This window comes from Falco punctatus (assembly GCF_963210335.1).
Source record: "Falco punctatus genome assembly, chromosome: 12".
NCBI classification, from domain to species: Eukaryota; Metazoa; Chordata; class Aves; order Falconiformes; family Falconidae; genus Falco; species Falco punctatus.
The window spans coordinates 30,799,767-30,822,283 of record NC_137592.1 but is presented as its reverse complement, the minus strand read 5'-3'; the positions used below and the strand labels follow the sequence as shown (position 1 = coordinate 30,822,283).

The 22,517-nt window shown below is 42.3% G+C and overlaps 1 protein-coding gene across 6 annotated transcripts in view; it reads right to left on the bottom strand.

Annotated features, from left to right (window-relative positions):
- The window catches only part of LOC308071917 (uncharacterized protein), a 79,084-nt gene that overhangs the window by 50,752 nt on the left and 5,815 nt on the right, over positions 1-22,517 (bottom strand). The window contains exon 3 of one of the 6 annotated variants that reach the window (XM_080408033.1): positions 11,198-20,946. The exons of the other annotated variants lie outside the window; for them this stretch is intronic. Coding sequence (XP_080264159.1) covers positions 20,841-20,946 — 106 coding nt within the window. The 3' untranslated portion in view covers positions 11,198-20,840. Of the gene's footprint in view, positions 1-11,197; positions 20,947-22,517 lie in introns of those variants that run through there. 6 annotated transcript variants of the gene reach the window in all.

Genomic DNA, 22,517 nt, shown 5'->3' with positions numbered 1-22,517 from the left:
GTTTCAGTACTCATTTCTTTGGCAAAACTCCCATTCTTTGGATGCCTTTCTGGTGGAATTTACTGTGACATGAAAGATATCCAAAATACAGACAGAAGGAGTACTTTTCCAAATGCAAATTCCCTACAAGTGTTCACTGTAAGCTCACCATAAAATAAGCTGGAAAGGAGCTTTCATGTCTCTGGTCCATACTCTTGCTCAAAATAGGGTCAGCTTTGAAGTGAGATGAGGTTACTCAGGGCCTTAGCCAGGTAGGTTTTGAATATATTCAAGCATGGGGAGTCTACAACCTCTCTGAGCACCTGTTCTAGTGCTTGATCACCTTCACCGTGAAGCTCTTCTCCTTATATCGAATCGGGATTTATCTTGCTGCAGCTAGTATTCACTGCCCCTTGCCCATTTGCTGTGCATCCCCACAAAAAGTCTGGCTTCATCTTCTCTATAACCGCTCATCAGGTAGTTACAGAGGGCAGTAAGGTATCCCCTTAGCCATCTCTTCTCCAGGATGAACAACCAGCTTCCTCCACCTCTCCTTGTACACCATGTGCTCTAGCTCCCTGAGCATCCTCATGGCTGTTGCTGAACTTGCTCCAGTATAGAATCATAGAGCAGTTTGGGTTGGAAGGGACCTTAAAGACCATCCAGTTTCCAACCCCCCTGCCATGGGCAGGGACTCCTGCCACCAGCGCAGGTTGCTCCAAGCCCCATCCAACCTGGCCCTGAGCACTGCCAGGGATGGGGCACCCACAGCTGCTCTGGGCAGACTGTGCTGGTGTCTCATCGCCCTCACAGTGAAAATGTCCATGTCTTCCTTGTAGTAGGGAGCCTAAAACTGCCCACAGCCCTGCAGACACGGTCTTACCATGTCTGTGCTGAGTAGGTGGGAGTAATCACCCCCACTGAGCTGCTGGCTGCACTCCTGCCATTACAGCCTGCATGCCGCTGGCCTTCTGGGCCATAGGGCCACACTGCTGAGTCCTGTTCAACTTGTTGCCTACCAGGACCCCTGGGTCTTCCCTTCAAAGTTGCTTTCCATCCAGCTGGACCCCAGCCTGTGCCACTGCAGGGTGTTATTCCTTAGTAGGTGCACGACCTTCCACTTGCCTTTGTTGAACCTCATGAAGTTTCTGTCAACCCATTTCTGCATCCTGTTGAGTTCCCTCTTCAGCACCCTGCCCTTCAGCGTATTGACTGCTCCCTCAATTTTGGGTCATCAGTGAACTTGGTGGAGGTCCGTCCTACGCCATTGTCCAGGTTTAATAAGACATTAAATAGTATCAGACCCAGCAGTGACCCCTGAGGAACACCACTAGTAACCACTCACCAGTTCAACTTTGACCTACTGCATGCTATTCCTTGAGCCCTATGGTCCAGCCAATTTTCCATTCATCTTGTCATTCTCTTGCTCAGTCCTCACGCCTCCAGCCCAGCACTCAGGATACTACTGGAGACGATCAAAACCGCTGATAAAGTTCAGGTAAATGACCCCCACTGCTCCCCACTGCCCGCTGAGAGAGCCATGGCCCATTGGCACCGCTGCCTGTAGTGCTGTCCACAGCGTTTGTCACAGAGACCACGTGAAAGGATCCTAATGAAATTGGTTTCCTGGTACAGCTAATATAGCTATGAGGACTTGATTGAATACCAATGCCAAAATAAATTTTGTTTGAAAATATTGCAGCAAAGTCATCATATCCATAGAGAAGGGCTTGATGTATTAGTAATCAACTTCCTCGGAATATTTGTATAATTGTTATGGTTCTTTAGGCGTAAGGAAATAATTTTCTGGATTTGGATCACTATGTTAGTTAGTCTGACAAGCCCAAAATAAAGTAAATTTTCACACATCAATCATTAGCATATTTGCCTAAGAAACAGTGTGCAGAATTCATGCAAAATCAACAGCTTATTCAAGTAAATACATATTCATAATTATACTATATGAAATATTGCTTTCTGAATTTATTCAGTGAATACTAACTACATTCCTAACAAATATACCAAAATAACAGTTCCCCTGTTACTATGGAGAGGGAGAGAAGAAAGTACTGTGCTTGAGGACTAATTGTAAAATCTTTGGAGTAAGAACAAGATAGCGTGATTCCCTCTTATACAGTAATAATTTAGCTGCCCAAGGTTTTACATTTAAGGTTTTGGAGAGAGAAATGGAAAATTGCTGATGAGTTGGTCTACAGACATACTGAAGGGCTGGTTTACAGGAGGGACATTTTCCATCATTCTGAGATACAAGAAGGGAAAGTGTAATTCTCAGCTGAAGTGAAATAAACACGGGAACAGATTTGGCATTAGCAAATATGCTATGTCTTAATTTGATTCTGGCTTGCTGGACACAAACAGCAATATCATAGCCAAACCCTTTCACATCTCCTGCAGCCCAGCTAGCGAAGCCAAGCGAGGATACGTACCCTTGAAGGAGTCAGCATGCACATGTGTGCACACACACACCTGCAGACACACGGCCATTTGGTTCCCCGACTCCATCACATGATTTGCTTGCAGCAAGCGGAATGCAATCGCTCCTCTCCACCCCTCTGAAGCATCGGCAAGAACTAGCATTACATGTTTTATTGCCATGGGTGTAGAAAAACTTGACTGCGCGTCACATTGATCAGGGAGCCGGTAAGGCAAAGAACGCCTCCTGCGATATGGAGCCTGCAGAAGCACCGCCAAGTAGCACCTGCAGCACTGCCAAGTGTCACTGCAGCCAGGCACAGAGAGACTCAGTGCTGCATTAAATAAAGGAGGGGGAATGCTGCATTTCCCAATGCAGCTAAAAATAATATTTTATACCTTATCACCTTTTTGCCAAAAATTGCTAAGCGCTTTGCACAAATTAATGACGCTCAGGCTCCAAGCACCAGTACGCGGCAGTTTTCCGTACAGCAGAGGGTCTTTTTCATCCCTAACAGTGCACTGCACTCATTATTATGCAGTAGATTTTTTGTTTCTGTACACCAGGCCTGGGTTCTTACAAGGAAGTGATTATGCTTGCCTAAATGGAGATTCTGGTGACAAGATAATTTACAACGCTCTGTTGCATAATCATTGAACCAAGGTCAGGGAAACCATTGATGTAGCACAGTCAGGGCAGCTGTAAATAAAACACACATCACGAAAGGGTTCACTCTCAGTGAGAACAGACAGACAAGAAAGAACAGACAAGAAAGAACCGCCAGCACGCTCGCCATGGTAAAATCTTATTCCCCTCCCTTGCCTCCACAGATCCTGCGGTTGGCTAATTAAAGAAGGAGGTGTAACTACCAATCTAATCTCACTTGTTCTCAGATTTACCATAATTTCTACACTGAGAGGCTGGTGAAATGAAACAGCACTACTACAGTTTTCCATTCATCAGCAGGAAGCAGAACAACTCAGGGAATTGGGCTAAAAATAATTAAGAAGCAGGATCAGGTGCTGCGTGCATGCATCTGTGTCTGTACGGGGCGTGCAGGCACACAAGCATTTACTGGAGGTAGCAGCAGTAGCGTAGGGGGAGATGAGCACCACCAGTAATTTTATCTCAACATATGAATGCTTGCAGATGTGCTCACAGCATACTTATTAGAGAGGCAAACACGCACCAGAAAACGGCAATCAAATTATGCTATAAACAAAATCAGCTTTTTAAGCAAATACAACCACCAGAATGATACCATCAGCAGCGCTGCAGATGCCGCTTGGGAGCTGCAGGGGCACCCACAGCACACAGGGTGCTCAGCATGTGGCCCCTGCCCCAGCGCGCTGCGGGTGCAAGGCAGGCAGGTCACCTTCGGGCAGGAAGTTTGACATTTTCTGGAAGCATCGGTGTTATTCCATGTGCACTGCCATTGCCTCGCACTTGTGCAGTAACACCAGAGCTTTTCAGAAAGTATTGCAGCAAGTTTCGTAGCTTTTCCATACAGGCGCAGTAGCGAGGCGCAGGGATGTTGCCAGGGGCTCTGCTTGGCACAGGATGGATGCAGCTGGTCCAGCACCTCCTTTGAAAGACAGGCTGGTCAGACACACAAATATCCTGGGTCACCAGAGCTGTTCTTCAAAATCCACTCAGATGAGACAGCTGAGAAGGAAGACGTACCTGAGGGGCAGGCGCAGGACGGAGGGTTGAAGTAAAAAAGCAGCTCTTCCCTGAGGAATCAGCTATCCAGCAGAACAGTTTATGAGAAAGATTCCACAACACAACTACTAGCCAGCCTAAATACACAATTATTTGCCATCTTCTAGGAAAAGCCTTTCTCTAGTTTGCAGCTCCCCTGAAAAGGGTATAAAGAAGTGATAAATGGGCCAGATCCTCAAGCCAACATACATCAATGCTACTTGCTTTCCTCTGCTAGAACACCCACTCTTTACTTCAGTTAAAGAGCTGACACACAGTATCTTAATATGCATTTATGTTAATATCTTCACTTTGCAGCGGTAGGTAGATTGCGTGGCTGGCACATGTCAGACTAAATGTCACTTCCAAAAGCTAAGGGACCTAACTGGAGCTGCCATTCAGTGTGACTAGCTGATAACACGTGAAACCTCTCCGGAAAAGCCTTCCCACCTCAAGCACCTCCTTGTGATTAACCTTTCAGATAGACAATACACATTACTATTTTAAAAAAGCCGATTTTTTAAGGACAGAATACATTAACGAACAGAGGAAAATGGGGGCAAATTAGCAACTTCAGGCACTGCAAGACAGAGGGAAAGACTACACAGGGAGAGTAGCCAGGTCCCTTCAGAGACCACAGCTGTAGCCCTGCTCTGCCTCCCGGCACCAAGACAGGATTCAGCCCCAGAATCTAGACTCCGTGCCAATCGCTCCAGAGTATTAGAATTCCAATCAACAGTTCTTTCCCACACGTTGGTGTGGGATAGGTAGCAAAGGTGGACATGAAAAGCGAGTGAGTTTTCCAGTAATGATGGGGGTTTGGATCACGCAAGCTTAGAAAACAGTCTGGAATAAAAAATGTGTGCATTACTGCCTTTCACACTGTGTCTGATCTTGCACTGCTACACAACCTAAACTATGAGTATCTGGCAGAATTCGAGATATTTCGCAAAGACTTGTCATCCTCCTTCACCAGATTGCTCTCTGGTGGAGATGATGGAGGGGGAGTTGGAATACATCATATTAGAATGAATATAAATGGTAATGATCATGCTCCTCCACAACACTTCCACTCTAAAGAATCAGTTAATTAACCCTGAATCAAGCTGGCTTGCTAGTCAGTAACACAGCAGTTGAATGGAAATCAGCTTCCTGACCCCTTCTTCTCAAGGACAAGATTCGGTAACCCCTATTTATGTAAAACATAAGCTTACTCTGTGAGGAACCTCCAGAAATCGATAGGGATTGCACTACACAAGGAAGACTGGCAGGATCTGATACCAATTACAAACTCAGATTGGCCCTCAGCTGGGTATTTCTGTCAGCTTTTTAATTTTTTCTTTTCTTTCCATGTTCCTCCTCCCCCATGTCTGCACCCAAGAAAATGCAGATTCTTCCCTCTTATAGAAGGCATTTGAATTGTTCCTTTTTCTCTTTAATCCAAAAAGTATGAATATTTCTTGTTAAAGGAAGGTAATGTTTGACGAAACTTGGCAGATTTGAGTGTATTTCTAAAGCTGGAAGGATCCCAGCCTTTTCGACAAAATGGAAGCAACGATTTGTGGCTTTTGAATGTGAAGTGGTTTATTTCTTCTTCAAGAAGAAAGTGTAGCTGAACTCACTAGAGAAAGCATTAAGGGAAGCAATCTGCGCTTAAAGAAAAGGAGATATAAGATCTGCGCATTATCTTTTTTTACCAGAGTGCGTGGGGGAAGAGGTGGATAGAAACAAGGCGACGTATTTTCCATTTGCAGTTCCTTTCCCCAAATTTTCCCAGAAGCAGAACAGACCATAGTTGAGTAGAGGAACCGAAAGCCCAAAGATACTGGTAGAGAGAAGAATAGCCATGTGATGTAAAAAGGAGGCAGGAGAGAAGAATCCTTCAGCCTTTTCTTTTGAGAAAGCTCAAAGTTAAATTACATCTCACTGCACGGGGACACCGTGACCCCCGAGAGCTGCAGCTTGGGTGTCGGTGTCTCCTCTCTGGTCTGGTCTCCTATATTGGACTCCTTCTCCTAAAATGTCACTGCCACGTTCTGCCTACAATGATCTCCTTGCCTCAGTCGAGGCAGAAAAGCACATTTTAGCAGGTGGGACGGGGAAGCTGGGGGGCAGGGAAGCAGCTCGACCTTCCACCTTTTGGGTTAGCCCAGCGCACCGAGGGACAGCACACTCTGGCTAAGCAACCCTAAAAGCAAGCCATTTTTTTTACGTCTCCTGATGAAAGAGTTGTTACGAGTTGTCCATGTGGCAGAAATGGCTTTTTTTTTTTTTTAAATCAAAACCATTGTTTTAAGGGGAAATTTAGAAGCAGGCCTGTTCTTACAGGAAAGGAATAGTCCCCCCAAAACCCACTGGGATCTCAGGAACAAAATCACGCAGAAATCATCCTTCCAACACTGATGTGCCGGCACAACAGACACCAATGTTTTCTGTTACTGAATGACTCCTGTTCGCTCTGCCTTTCCCAAAGCTGAGTGACAGATTGTGCTGGAACGAGATGGGAGGCATCGCTCCCTTGAAGCCATGTAACTGTCTGTGACTTTGCAACAACAACTAGTTGTAAGTCTCTATTTCCCCTCAGTTTAGTAGGTACTCTTCTGTATGAATTAGACGCTTCCAGACTTTTTGAGCTTGTTTTTCACATCAGACACTGTCTGACTGCCTGAAACTATGGATACCTAGCAAGCTAAAAAAAATCAAACCCAGAGCTGTGTCTGGCTCTGGTGGTGGTTTTTTGCTCATGTCCTAAAGCCATCTCAGGTTGAAATAAGGTACACAGCATCCCTCCCATCCTCCTTCAACAGTGTTCTGGTTTCCATGGAAAAGAAAACCTGGAGCATATGCCGAAAGGGAATTGCAGCGCGGTCACAGAGGTCCCTGCCACGGACGAGGGGGCAGCAGGTCTGCAGGCACCTGCCCAGCTGCAGGGATGGAGTCGGCGGCTCGGGGGTGTCTCACTCTTCCTGTAGATACAGACAAGAAGATTTATTGCTGAGCGTAGTATTGCCTCTGGGGCTGGAATTGGATTTCTCCCCAAACTGTTACTTCATTTCACGTTCCTTTCAAGCTCCTCTTCTGTGCAGAGAATTTTAGGAAAAAATGCCACTGGATTACACAGCTGCTGTCTGCCTGGGCTTTAAATGTGCCAATCTGCAGCAGTCTGCAGGCAGTGCTGAGAGCAGGCTGAAGTGTCTGCAGCTTGCCTATGCTACTAGTAATATCTTACTTGCAAATCTGAAACAATCGAAGTGAAAAGGGGCAGTAGAACTAGAAAGAGCCAGCTCTGAGCTACTAAAAAAAAAATAAATCCCTTTTCTTCTGGGAAAAGCATGTGTGAAACGCAGCACTCTTGAGGGATGCCCTACAAGATGTCAGCATGAAGCTACAGTAATTGATGGAAGAAAAATGAGGTTCACAAAGTAAAAATGTCCCCGTTTGTGTAACTGATCAGGCTGGGAATGAAAATCGTTGAGAACAAGCCTGTCACTAAACACACTGAAAAACTTTTTAAAGATAAATAGAAACAGTATCACTGTACTATGAGAAAGCTGATTCCTATCCTTGTCTTGCAGTCACAAATAATTTGGGTATGAACCCAATTGCAGAAATTCTGGTCAAAAGTGAAGCTCTTCAGCTTTGCAGTTACCCTTTCTGTCAACAGATAAGCAGGCACATTGTTAGGGGAAGCATCACCGTGTAGCATAACTACAAAATCTTCTAATGTTACCTTTACAGTGGGCAAGCAGGTTTTCACGTCTCAGAGAGCCCTGCTATCTTGCTGTTTAGTCTCCGGGTTATGCAAGGACTTTGTACCTTGGCAGACTCAGAAGAAGAGGAGGCAATGTGAACAGCCTGAAAATTGGCTGTCTGCCTTCCCTCTTGTTAAATCAATTCTGCTGTTAAGAGCTGTCTCTTGGGAACCAGACAGAGATACTGGGCTAGGATTCCAACATGAAGGAACTGCCTTGCATGTTGTCTGCACATCCTCAATTTGGGACTGGCATATATGTGCGAATAAAGCGATTCAAATTTAGAATACCCTCAGACTTCTTTTACGCCCAGAAGGAAGGCATGAGCATCTGCTAGTGATGCACAGAGCACACAGATGTTAGAAGGCGAGTCAACAAAACTTCAATTTACTGTCACTTGCCCTCCTTTTGACAGACTTTTAAGGGGTAGAATACAGGGAAAACACTATATGTGCTCAGTGCTTCCTTAGAGGAAGGTAATAAACACTTTAGGCACAAACACTGGAGAACCAAGTTAGTAAATTTTGTAACAATCATTCTAGAGGCGCCAACCTTTGCTGAACGGTAAGTAACGTCATTTCAAGACATTTCTAAATATTTATATCAACAATATCATGATTACAATATTGGCTACTCAGGAGTGCCTGACTTAAGGTTATGTGCTTCATTGCAGCTGGCACATTTGGGGAGCTCAGCGTTCAGCACCGCAATCTAAGCCTGAGGTGAAGCATTTAAAAAGCCCTTAACCAGTAAATTAACATCCCCGTTTTCAAACGGGTGTGTGAGAAGGAAAAAAAAAGGCAGACTCTCCAGCTAGCACTTAAAAACTTAGGTAAAGATCATACAGCATTATTGAGAGAAACTAACTTGGACAGCTGCTGCTCTGATTATCTTGTGGGATTCGTTAAGGCCCTGTTTGACATTCAAATAAGTTCTTGTTTCTGGTGGCAAGAAAGAAAGCGTGTACTTTAAAGAAATTACAGGATTTAGAAATGAAGATGAAAGATTCAGAACCCTCTGGTAGCTACTTTCTGCTCCCTCTGCCCTCTTATGAACTGGAAATATTTTGACAAGAGGTATGGTGTCCTCTGATGTACTGCATAGAAAGAAATGAGAAAGTTAATAGGGGAAGCACCAAATTAAGACACCTGAAAGAAGAGGATTAGAAGACGAATAAGAATATTATAGCACTTGTCAGCATGGCATTATAGAGCCCAGCTTCATTTTTTTTCAGGTTTTGTTAAGCAAATGACTGGATAGGGCCACTTCTCTCACAGACCTGTGCAGCCTATTAAAAGGGTGGGATACACTCACTCCGGTATTTGCATGCCAACAACACACAAGGCCTGAAAAATTCTTCCATGAACGATGGAAGTTCCTACGGATTTGTATTTTACATCTCTCCTCCTTATCCTAACCGCCCATCGCTTTCCCAGGTAGCCTGATCTGTGAGTGGGTCTGAGCAGAGTCCCACCCCCGCTGCTGTGCATCCTCGTAGCTGCTTCACCGGCATCTCTGCAGCCAAGGCACAGATACTCCTTGTGCTTATTTTATTAAATACATAAGTGAATAGGGTTTGCATCACATAATCCACCCTTCCTCCTCCCTGACCTTCCCCCCAGTCATCCCATGATAGCATGTAAGATCAGCTAGAAGTTTCCACTATAACTTTAGGGGAACTGAAAACGTGTGTACGTTCTGCTCCTCATTTATCATTCAGCAGCATTCCAACACAAGGTGTGGACCTTACTGATGCAAGATCAAAACTCAAAGCATCTTAAGAAAATGCTTGCAAGTGCTAAAGATGTCATTAGCCATTCAGGCTTATTCCTCCTGGACTCCCATTTGCTCCTGAATATCCATCAGCCATACACAAGAGCATTTCTTTCCATACGTGGGGCTGTAGGAGGTAATGCTCAAATACTACGATGATGAAGATAATCTAAAAATATATAAAATCTGAGTGGATTAGACTAAAATAAACACAGATGAGGATGTGTTGGGAGATGATCCTTTTACTGGAAACTTTCACCTTAAGCGTGGCAAGGATTGAGATTTTTTTGCTCTCTTGGTACATTATAAATTCTGCATTTTTCCTTCGGCAAAAAAATGTATTAAGAACAGTGTAAGTGGGTGAAAAATATAAGAACAGGCAGATTGAAGGGTCATGGAACGTGTTCTGCTTTTTATCAGCTTATTATGTGAATTTTGTATTTGGTTTTGTGCTGGTTGTATCCCTGGGAAAGATATATTTTATATATATAAAAAAAAAAGAACCAGAAAAAAAACAGCACAAACCAGAAAAAAACCAGCATATTGCAGCATGTTTTCACCTGTTATATGCAGGCAAATTCTTCTTAGGAATGGGTTTTCACTTTCTGAGTGGTTTTTAAGAAGTACATTTTGACCTTTAAAACCAACGTCAGTTGTATAGAGGTTTTGAAGCTACACACATTAAAGACTGAGACGCTCAGATATTATACTAACTGGACTGACTGGTGTGGACAATATACAGCTATCAGAAACCAGTATGATTTTCCTTTTTCTTTTCAGTTCACACAGTTTGTATTACCTGGCACCTCGCTTTAAAATTTAGCTGGAAATAAAGCTTAGTCGAAAATCACTCTTATCAGAGTGAATTCCAAATGGTTTGGAAGATGGTTTTGTATCCAAGTGCCTCCATTCCCTCAAGCACTCCTTTCTAGAAATAAGAGGTTGAGTTTTAAGATAATTAACAACATTAGACAAGATTCCAGTTGGTCCAATTTTCTTTCACAAGACTTGATCTGTGTTTCGCCATTTCTGGCACATCCCCTTACATAAGCTGTACATCACCCCCCTGTCACCATGCTGCATCTGCAGGACTGAGTAACTAAAGCTTTGCGGTTACAAAGGGATGTTCAGCCTGCGCCACTAATTTCTAGTTCCACCTGTACGATCCTACTTGATTTACCAAAGGCTGCTCCCTTAGGTATCTGCTCAACCTGTCCAAATTGGCTCACGGGAAACATAGTTCTTGGCATACATACAAGGAAAAAAATGAAAGGAAGAAGCAGGAGTGGAAGGGAAATGATTAGAAAAAAGGCAAAATAACTGTTCTGTACTAGTTAATCTCCAAGAGTTTTCTTTTATTTTGCATTTTGTCACCATGTACCTCTCAAATACTTAATTACTCCAAATTTGTTATTTTCACAGGGGCTGTGGCAGATTGATCTGGAGGAGCTCTATTTTGGATGTCATTAAGTATTATCTGATCATTCTGACAGCTGATCTATGACACAAAGTCAGCTGTTAGCACTCCTCTGTCTTTCATATTCAGAAATAAACATTTCATTTGAATATTTCAATATTTCAAATGCCCACAGACATGTCATGTCGTAAGAACTGTTTTAGTTTGGTTAAGGCATCTGACACTTCCTTTTCATGTGGGGACATTCCTAAAGGAGTATCTTGTACTTTGGGAACACCCTTATCTGCTATGTGACCTGAATTAATCCTTTCTTATACCACATCCTCTAATTTGACTTTCCATACTTTCTTCTGTTGAAACAGTTTCCTTGAGAATCACAGCCAGTCTTGTGTCTTTACTGCTTTTCATGGCCGCTGTCTCTCTTGGAATCAAAATACCATCGTGGAAATCTCCAACTCATTCTCTTTTAGATCCAAGACCTATGTGGGCATCAATTTCCAAAGATACAACCTCCTTTCCCCATCAAAGCATGTTTCTGGCAATGATGCTGGGAAATTATACACTGCCCAGCTCAGCCTCCTGGCTTCTCTTCAGCTTTCAGTTACGTTTTGCAATTACAGGGGCTCCAGAGCAGCCACACTCTTTCCCATCTCTAGCCCCATACAACAAGCCCACCCCATCAAGTCCTTGTTCACTTCCAGGTCACATCCCTCCCAGGACATTTTGAAACCTCCAGCTTCATCTCCGTCTATCAGGGAAGACTTTTGAAGCCATGGGTGGGGTCAGGGTTCAGACCCTTCTCTGGAAAAACAAAAGAAGGTTCTAACTGTAGCTTATGAGGAACGGTGCAAAGCAACTGATTGCATTTTTTCGAGGAGGATGTACTACACACAGGCTACCCAATAAACAAATCAGTTAAAACAATTTGCAAGCCATATTGACCCCACGTTCTTTGAGGGGGTACCCTCAAGGATTTTAGAGTGATATTTATGGAGGAGTTGTACCTACCAGGAAACAAAGCACTGACCAGTACTCTAAAGAAATCTAAGCAGCTGCATATTGGAGGGAAATTTCTTTCTTTTCTTGAAACGCAGAAATTTCAAACCACAAAGGGATTTCTAAAGCGCAAGGAAAGACAACAAAAGTAGGATAGCCTAAATCACTAGTGCAGGATTTCCAGACACAATCCATCATGGAAGTAGTTACTCTCATACGAAACAACAGGAAAGAAATATGTTGCAGAAAAGGAACAGGAATGCATAAAACTAAATGCTAGTCATACACACTGGTCCATTAATGAGTTAGGATAATTATCCCACAGCAACAGAGGGGATTATTAATCTATAACCAATCTTGAGAACATGAGGAGAGCCGACCAAGTTCCCAGACAACAATCAGGCCACACAAGTATCCCTTGCATCTGGATGAGAGAGAGTAAGAGGAGTATAAAAGATCCTGAAGGATGCTAAGATGTTCGAAGGATGTTTGCTGCTTAGCAGAATGGAAAGCTGCATAGGCAAAGGACTGGCAATACAAGCAGGACCTGAGACAGCTGGGAAAAAAGGCTGGTATGGGTAAGTTTCTCGATGATCCTTCTGATGTCGTGTGCTTACAAAAATAAGACAACTTGAATTCCTTGGACAAAATCCCTTGACTTCATGCCAGCTTGCTCTAATGACATTAAATCTTGTTTTGAAACCAATGAGGTTATACAGGGCAAGGGCAGGAACCGGATCCCTATTCAGGGAGATGCTTACAGCTCTCCAGAGGACGACAGGTAATAACACAAAGGCAGCTTTTACTCTTTAAACTTGACATTAATAATGCCAGGCTATTCCCCTTCCCACACTCTTATTACAACTAGTTGTTTTCGTTATTAATAGTAACAATTACTGGTGGTGCAGTAGCGCCCAGAGATCCCAGTCAAGACCAGTCCCACCATGCTACATGCTTTGCAAACCCGAGCGAGCCAGAGCTCGCAGCCTCACCCTGCCCAGCACCTCACCTCTAACAAGACACAGCAACCGGAGGAGATCCGAGCATGAGAGACGGGAAGGGATTCGGCTGGAAGACACATCCCAATGTCAGAAGGAAAAGCAAAATGAGGTGCTGGGCTGGATGAGCGCCAGCCCGTGCCAGCAGCAGCCTCTTGAGCCCCGGCTGATTGCACTGGTACCTTGGTGATGGGTTTCCAGAGACCTGACGCTGATGAGGATGGCTCTTTCAAAACAAAACTTGCACAAAATCCCCAGATTACTTGCCTACACTTTAATTTTGTGATGCAGGTGTTTGTTGGCCTGTAGTAGGTAGTGTAGGCTACTTAAACAACCCAACTCATTACATTTTTACACTGGTACCTGGTAAAACAAGCAATTTGAGCCCATGGTATGGTTAACCAGAATAACCTTATCTCTTTTTTGATCCAGGCATCCTCAGCTCCCTTCTGTTATAGCTAGTTATTTGAGACAGGCAAACAACTGTTGGTCTCCCCAGCTCCAGCTGAAGGCAATGAATGTCCAGTGGAAAAGCCAAAAATGTGTTTGATGGAAGAACTACAGTCTGAACACCAGCCTCTCATCTGAAGGGATCACAAAGCAGTTTCCAAGACTGATTAAAAGCTGCCCCCAGCTGCAGGGGGCTGGGAGGTGGCAGCCAGGCTGGCAACTAGCGCATCCTCGCTGCAGGAAGATGGGGAGGTGGAAATTTCGATCAAGGATATGAACACAAATCCTTGTTGCTACCAAGAGCTATAAAATCTGTAACACTGAATCAGTGGAGACCAAACAGGTTTTGTGCTTTTTTTAATCCTTTCAGAGAACTTCAGCTGTTTCTTGCCTATAAAATAGATGGAACACCCTGGAACAAGTTAAAATACATATATTTCAGAGAATCTAAATGCTACAATATTGTTAATCCTCAAACCCAGAAATATCAAGAAATTTTAAGAGGACTCAATTATTTTTCTTTGGGGTTTTTTTGGCACACCAAACTCATGTTTTCCAACTTCTTAACTGCAGATACCAGAACTTTATTTTTTTTCTAGAAATCTGTTTTTTAACATTATTAAATTATTGTTGAAACGGGAAGCTTAGTAAAAACACCAACACAACGTTTAATAAAAACACCAACACTCAGACAAATGCCAATGCTGGTGATGCGAAAAACCATTCTGACTAAACAGCATAAGAAACAAAGGCCTTTGAATTGCCAACAAGTTAAATTGCAAATTGTAGGTTTTGCTATTAAATATAAATACCACAGGAAATTTTATCACAAACGATTAGAGCTGGCATTAATTTGCGCTCAGCTTCCACTGCACAAAGCCCAAGTGCACCCCTGAGAGGGGAAATCCTTGTGCCTGTGGAAAATCACTGTGAACTTTGCCCTGTGGTAAGTTTGCAAGAGGCTGACACAGGAAAAAAGAAGTGAGTGGAAAGGATCTGACTGGAAACACAATAGCAGACTTAAAAGGCTCTGATAAATGAAAAGTCATTCCAAGATTAGCGTCTCATTCAAAAAAATAACAAAGACTTTTTCTGGTATGTGGCTGAAAATAGATTCCATATGAAAACGCTTAGCAGAGCTTATCAATATTTTTCATTCTCAGCCCTCTTTGAATAAATGCAGCATTTTTAAAAACTAAACTGGCATTTTTAGAACTCCTGAAATTTAGATGCAGAAGCTACACAATTAATGTTTTCATTTTTCAAACCAATAACATAGTTTTAAAGGATTTTGATGTCGCAATTCCTTCATGCTTTTTTTCCCTTTCATCTGCCTGATCCTGCCCTCACTTTTCGCAAAAATACTACACATGAGGAAAAAAAAAACAACTTTCCTTGCCTTAAAACTGAACTGACTTCGGGTCAGTTAATTCAAATGTTCCAGAAGCTTCATGGAAAATTTAGAGAAAGCACCGAGAAATGTTTAGCATTTTCAGATCGTCTCTAGTATTCAATGAATCTTTAAATCTCTCTTATCAGGATGTATCTAGGATTCTCAACTCTGTAAAGGACTGTTGCAGACAGAATTTGTTTTCCTTTTCTATTAAAAAAACCCACACTGATTGAATGAATCTGAAGTGCAATTTTAAAAAGACAAAGCAAATTAAAAACCCAAAAAACCTCTTAAGTTTTCTCAGGTTGCCTAACATCTGTTCATGGTACCACATATACAAATTAATATAATAATTCAGTTATTTAACAGTAAAAGCACACCTGGGAAAAAAGGTTATTATTCTGTTGATACATTAGGTATCAAAGCCTTGCAGCACAGAGTTAAACTGCTTGTAAGTACAGGCTTAAAGCACTACTACGTTCCTTACACAGTACATTAACTTGGGAGTAGAGATGGTCATAAATGGCACACCGACAATCTCCCATTTACAGGAATCTCTGCCAGAAAAACAAGACCCGGTCTCCCTAGAGTAAGCTTGCTCTGAACAACCCCTCCAGTCCAAAGGGGTGAGGGACGTTGCTGTCTAGCGCTCTAACTCCCATATTTTTCTTCCAAAATAAACTCCAGCTGGAAACTCCCAGCCCAGGCCACCACGGCTGGGGACAGGAACGCAGAAGACCATGTAGGAGAGCGCCACCTAGCGACTAATGCCTCAATCATACCAGTGCCAGAACCACAAGAGGAAGGGAAACACAAAACTTCGACGAGCACTCGTGCTACGTCCAGTTTATTTCTATATTTTTTGCCTCTTTGTCCTTGGAGAGGTCTCACTGTGGCTAATTATTGTTGTAAGTCAAGAGGCAGTTTAAGTTCAAAACACTGGGTTTTGGTAAAACATATCCTCTATGTTTTAAAACAGGCAGGTCTTCTATTAGAATTTGCACTTTAAAACACCATAAATACGCCTTGTAGGAATCTGGGAATCCAAAACACCAAAAATTCAATTCTGCAACCATGACTCAAGTGAATAATCATGAGACATCTGTGGGACTACTTCCAGGAGTAGGAAAAGCAGCATATGTCTCTGAAAGTGCTTAGAGCAGTACAATTCTGCCAATTTTATCACAAATCTCCTATCTGCTGGTTGAAGCTGCAGCTTCTGGAGTCAAGTGCTTCCATGTGAATCTGAATCTAAAAAGAAAAAATAATTTCTAACTGAAGTTCAGAGAAAAAGCTTGGGGAAGTGAGAGACACATGAACCCCCAAAACCAGAAACCACCATGAGTAACAAAGTAGCATCACTTAAAATCTGCCTGAATGCCACCAGGAGAGCGTGGGCATGGGCGTCTGGAGCTGACAAGACCGAGCACACCCTGAACCTGGCTCTTGAGCACGGTGGCTCAGGCAATCGGCCTTCCAGGACAGCCCACCACAGCCAGGCTCCACAGGCTGGATCTGCTGCTGCTGCCGTCTGCTCTTCCCGAACAATCCCGTGCAGGAGGTTGGAAAACCGTTCTGCGCTGCTTTGGGGCCGAAGGGGGAGGAGAAGGGATACTAACAAATCCTATTTATTTTCACAGATCAAATGTGGCAACTGCAGATAATTATAGTCATATTAACTTGTACAACTTGTAACTACAACGCATCTTCCCCAGCAGAGAAGTAGCCTAAATGCATACAGCTGCAAGAGCACAATTACTCCTCTTTGTGCTTCTATTAAACATATAAACTAACAAACAAATTAATTATATGGCTTGTTTCTTCCCATTTCCACAGTTATCCCAGGTTTTCTGGGATAGCAGAATGAACCAACCTGTAGTAGCAAACGTTTCCTCTTCATTTTCTGAACTCTGGCAGATCATATGGTTGTAAGATACTACAGGAAACTTATTTTACTGTGTTTCTGTTTGTGTTTTTACCATTATGTGAATTTTTTGTTGCTTTTCACACCAGTTTGCATCCTTCAGCTGGAAGTTAGTGTAGCATCTAGACTTCAAGCAAAGGCCTTGTGCAAGCTGATGCCCACAGTGGCTCGGTTTAGAGGTTTGCTCTTGTCAGGGAGTAGGGAGAACTTCCTCCTGGTTGCTTCTGAAAGCATCTTTCTTCACTGCATTTTCCATCTGCACTCTCTTTTGTTTACCATTGAGGTCAAGTCTGTGTGTTTCTCCCCACTCTGCCTGTTGCATTAGTGGCACTCTGAAAGTGAGACTTTCTCTGGATGGGAAATGTTTGGTGAATTTTTAAATACCATTATTGATTTCACATTAATTTTCTTTATGAACCAGGAAAAGCTCTTATGCGAGGCTGTAACAGCCAAGAAATATTTGACAAGTTGTTTAAAATCTACTGCCTGGAAGCAGTCTGATAGATTAACTGATTTATTTTCCTTATTTTTAAGTATATTCTTTAAACATACCTTATCTTCGCTGACTAGTATTATCCAACCTGAAGTACACAGCACAAAAGTGATCGCCTATTACCTGCTGCAGAGATGACTACCTCTTGGACTTCAGCTACAAGAGGTAAGGATATTTTGCCCAGAAGTGGGTTTTTTCCCTTCCTTCAATGGCACATGACTAGAAAATTATTTTGTCTCTGCACCAGCCAACACCACTTCTGTGGCTTCTGTTTTAGGGCATCAAACCTGTAAAAGGGCAGGTTCTTTCGTATAAGCAAACTTCTTGCCTGTTAACATCAGTTACTTCACACCCCTTAAGTCTCCTTTTGGATACAGATTATTGACTGCTCTTTAGTGAATAACTTTTTAGTCATTCTTTGGCCTCAGAAAATTACCTTTGAAATGTTTTATGCAAGAGTATTCATTATGAACAATTAATGTACTGAAAACGTCAGCACCGCAGGAAGGTATTATATTATATAAAAGATGAGTAAATTTATGTTCACACATCATTCAAACTTCCTGTACTTTTCATTCTTCTAAAATTTATGTCTTACATTGTAGTACAATAGCTTATATGAATTTGATGACCTGAATGGAATAATGTCAAAACTGCCTTACTGTGTATTTTAGAAAAGGAAAGCAATCAATTAAGAGTTTTCTTTGCTCTACCACTATTTTTAGTTAAGACATCTGGCAGCTTGATAGTAATTCAAATACTTACCCTGGAACATCTCTTTGCATGCATTTTAGTCAGGAGCCAAAAAAAGTGTTCAGAGGAAGCTACAGTCTACATAGGGACATTTATGTAAAGTGAGAAATGTCTTTTGTATCAATTGGGGGGTGAAAGGGTTACTTGCACCCACTTATCCCGATATTTACTAGGTTTTAAAGTGTAGAATGATCTGAATTCAAACCTCAAACTTTTCTCCTTGACACGTGGAAGGATCTAAGATCACTTTGCATCATTTAGGAAGGTTTAAGCTTTAAAGATGATGCATGTTTCACACCACAGTCCAAATGCTCTACAAAGTATTTTAAAGACACTGCCAGCTAATTAAAGAAGTCCAGGAGCAGCAGATTTTAATCTAACTTACAGTAACGTGTGAAGTAACAGCATCAGTCACTTCAGTTGGTTTGCAGGGCTGGAAGGGGGTTAGAACACAAGCCACTCTACATGACCAGCTGCAGTCACGGGTAGCACGTACCTCTCACCATGTCACAGCACCACACCTACCTACGAGAAGACAGAGAAGTTCAATGGGTGGCTCCTCCTTGGAAAAAAAAACCACAAACAAAGCCCCCCAAAACCCAGAAGACCCTTCAGCTCCTGAGTTCTCAAAGCTATTGATCAGCCTCCTCTGGTTTACAGCAGTTGCTCTTCCAGGCCACAATACAAGTGCCATCTTTTTATGATTTTAAGGGGAGAAGCACAAGAAGGCTTGTGTTCATGAGAGAAAGGTTTACTGATTGGGCTTTATTCATTTTTTGGCTGACAGAGATAAATGCTAAGTTAATACTAAATTAATAGTAGTAGTAATTTTAGACAAAAGTCATTAGATTGCAGACAAATTAGGGATAAATACAATGCCAGTTGCATATCTCTCATACACCACAATAAGGGAAATACTGTTGGAATAAGGTCTGTATTTCAATTCAATTATATTTGGCAGGTCAATTAGAATTGCTCACTAACTGTAATACAAATATTTCCTCCTTGAGTGTCCTATAGTAATGGGTATTTTTCCTTTTGTCTCACGATATGAGTGATGAACAGGATGATTCTAATTAAAACCAACGCCAAACATTCCATTCCCCAATCTTCATCTTTTATGTTCCTTCACTGACTTCCTTCCACACCTCCAAAAAATTTGACTCACATTGGACTGGCACCTTATTTTTTCCCCACACCTCATAGGCAGAGTACAGAAATACTACCAATACATAGTCTAAGACAGTGTCTTGCAACAGAACACAGTTAGCTGTCAAGACACTCACGCAGGCTGTGGAAACTCGATGATTGTGACAGTTGGACCTCCCCTATCACCCAAACATGTTCAGAGCTGTGCAAAATCCCAGCACTGCCCAGCATTGACTACTGCAATAACGTCATGTTGGAACAGAGTTTACATAAGGAAAATTTGATTTGACGCTTTTTCTTCTTTTCAGTTGTTTTCTGCATCACATACCACCAACAAAAATGAAGTAAACTGCCCAGCTCTGGTTTTTGTTGTGAACAAACATTATGCTAGTTCATACTGAAATGGGTTCACAGAAGTAACGCTATTTACACAGATATAAATCTAAAAAACCCAACTTGCATCGAAATGTGCCTGGTTTTGCCAAGACAAAATCATCCGTTTAATCACACACAATAATAAGATCACCAGTGTGATAAAAAAGGAAGACAAAGATCAGCTGTTAAGAAATGAAGATTACAAAACAAACAATAAAGGTTGAACACGTATAAACTTCTAGAGGGACAGCTAGTCTACCCATCTCAAACATGCACTTGCAGCGACTGCCAATAATCTGTGTACACAAAACAGCATAGACAAATCCCTTCCCTGTAACCCATTCCTAATAGGAAAATTCTTTAATATTAGACTAGTCTTACTCAAGTTTTCCTTCTCATCTTAGCTAACTGAGACTTGAAAATCCATGATAATCTTGATTTTCCATTTTCCTCTTCTGCTTTGCTATGAAGAAAACAATAAAACCTTAACCTGAGCAATGAGAAGACTTTCAGTGACTTAGTAAACCTGAGCTTGCAGTACTCCACAAAGTGAGGAAAACCAGACTTTAACGTATTTACACCAATTGTTTCGTAAGCTGTCTTTACAGTGAGTATGCGTTTACCTATACTATATACATTTCTTCAAGGCCTAGATCACACTGATGCTCATCAGCAATCATTAGCTGAGAGGATTTTACACTGCTATTGATCTCATTTACATGCACATTCTTCTGAATGGATGATCTCTTCTCCATCTCTGCTTGTCAGCATAAAACTGATGAGATCCCAAGACATTAGTTATAGGCAACTGAAAGAGAGGAGAGCATTTTCCATATACAGCACAGTTATTCTTTATCAGTTAATTTGGGGGAATTCCTGTTTTTATGTCCTCTGCATAATGAAAAGGTCACATATCTTTTGGTATTTATGTTCACATGCTGGGTGACATATAGTTAAGACTAGAGAATACACACCTATAGGGCATATACTACACACTCTGCTAAGGAAGCAATGCAAGCACTCTGTTCCCTTCAACTGCAAAATCCTTGGGTCTTCCAGGGATGCAAGCTACCACTCCACCACCTTGGTAAGCATAAACATCCACCATCTCCAGATTAGCTACTTAGTGGCAAACAAACATTCAAGACTCATTACAAAGATTGTCAGCCTGAAACAAATCAATATTCCACACAAACCAGCCTTTATTCAAAGTCCTGGAGTCTCAAGATGGACAGAGATAAAAAGACTTTGCTTCAACCAGCAACGCCAGAGTGAAAGGCAGTGAGAATGGTGTCTGGAGAAGGCGAGAGCTGACCTACTGAAGACAAGAGTTCAGATCTCACCAGAGAGACAGGGTCACTGGGGAGACAAAAAGATCATACCCAAGCCTTTGACTGATGTGATAAAGACAGGATAGGAAAACCTTCTAGATCTAGAATAACCTAGGATGACAGCCAAGCAAACATTCAAAAGGAGATACCTCCAGCGTGCTACCTCAAAAATCTCATACTTTGTCAGTTATCCTTAGCAAAATACTTTCTGTTGCCGATTAGCTCACCCTGCTGAGGTGTAAGAATATTTACATGTAAAATGCAGTACAAATAGGTACAAAAATGTCCCCACCGTGTGAATAACTGGAAAAACCATGCAGCACCAGAACAATTCATCCGTAGACATTGACCTGTAAGACATTCCTTGCCAACTTGTCTGCCACTTGCCCTCAGCAGTGGAAATCCAAAGCTCCTTGAAGGCAACAACCAACATCACCACCACGTGGCAATGAAAAGAAACGAATTGCTTAAAGTCATTATACAGCTTGAAGTCTATACTCGTTGTGGGATCCCATGTTGGTCATCTCTTGTGGACATGCCACCACCTGCTTAAATGGATAGCTCAGTCAAGAAACACAATGTGGCATTTCAGCAGCAGTCCAAACAGATCCTACAGCGAAGCATTCCAGTAAAACATATCTAATTAAAGATGACTTTCACCCAAAGGCCCAAAGGGAAATGCTAAAGGCGTGCTCCCAAGAACACATTAAGCCAGTATCTGTGCAAGCTTCCTTCACCACACAGGGGCCATCCTTTCCCACCACTTCTCTGTGCTAACACTTGCCCATGTGCCTGAAAAATAGCTGTGCTTTCATCTGCATTAGTTTTCAGTTGGATTACCTCCTTGATCTGCGTAACTGTGCTGCTGCATAAATGCTAGTTGACAGAACAGGGGACAGCAGAGGGGAGTAAAAAGATGCCTGCAAAGAGCAGGATTGCTTCTTAATGGAAATGACAGTTTAAAACCTAACTGCAAAACGCTCTTCAGGATATTCAAAAACTCTTTCTGGGGAAATATCTTTCAATAACAAGGCTAACTAGACCTTTTTGTTCCCCTTGTCTCAGATAAGCCATGACTGAGAGATCCAACTGACACTGGAAGATGGAGAAAAAGACTTTCATTCCTCTCTTCTAGCTGCCCAACCTGGAGAAGGAGCAAAGTGGCAAGACATACATATACGATGTGCTACATCTTTTTTTTTTTTTTTTCTCCTTCCTGGGTGTGTTCATGAGAATTTATTTCACACCCTTTCTGTATTTAAAGAACTCCTCTGTAGAAAAGGGTACAGGATAAAATGGCATTAGCCTACCAGGCAGCAAAGTGAAAAACTGTAATATCGCTCACATTCTTCCCTTTTAGCATGAAGAACTTGTTCCCACCAGTAAACAAAATCAGTTGTTGGTAGGGTACAATTGTCAGATAATACCAATAGCATCACAGCCACCTGCTCTCAAGATCTGAAGTAAAGGCAAAAATGTACCAAATGTACTTCAGCTGAAAGTGAAGCAAAATGCATAACCACCACGTATTCACGTGCTGATGGTGAGACTACAGACACTTTTGGTTTCTTGTCTCCAGGACTGAAAGTAGTATCTGGG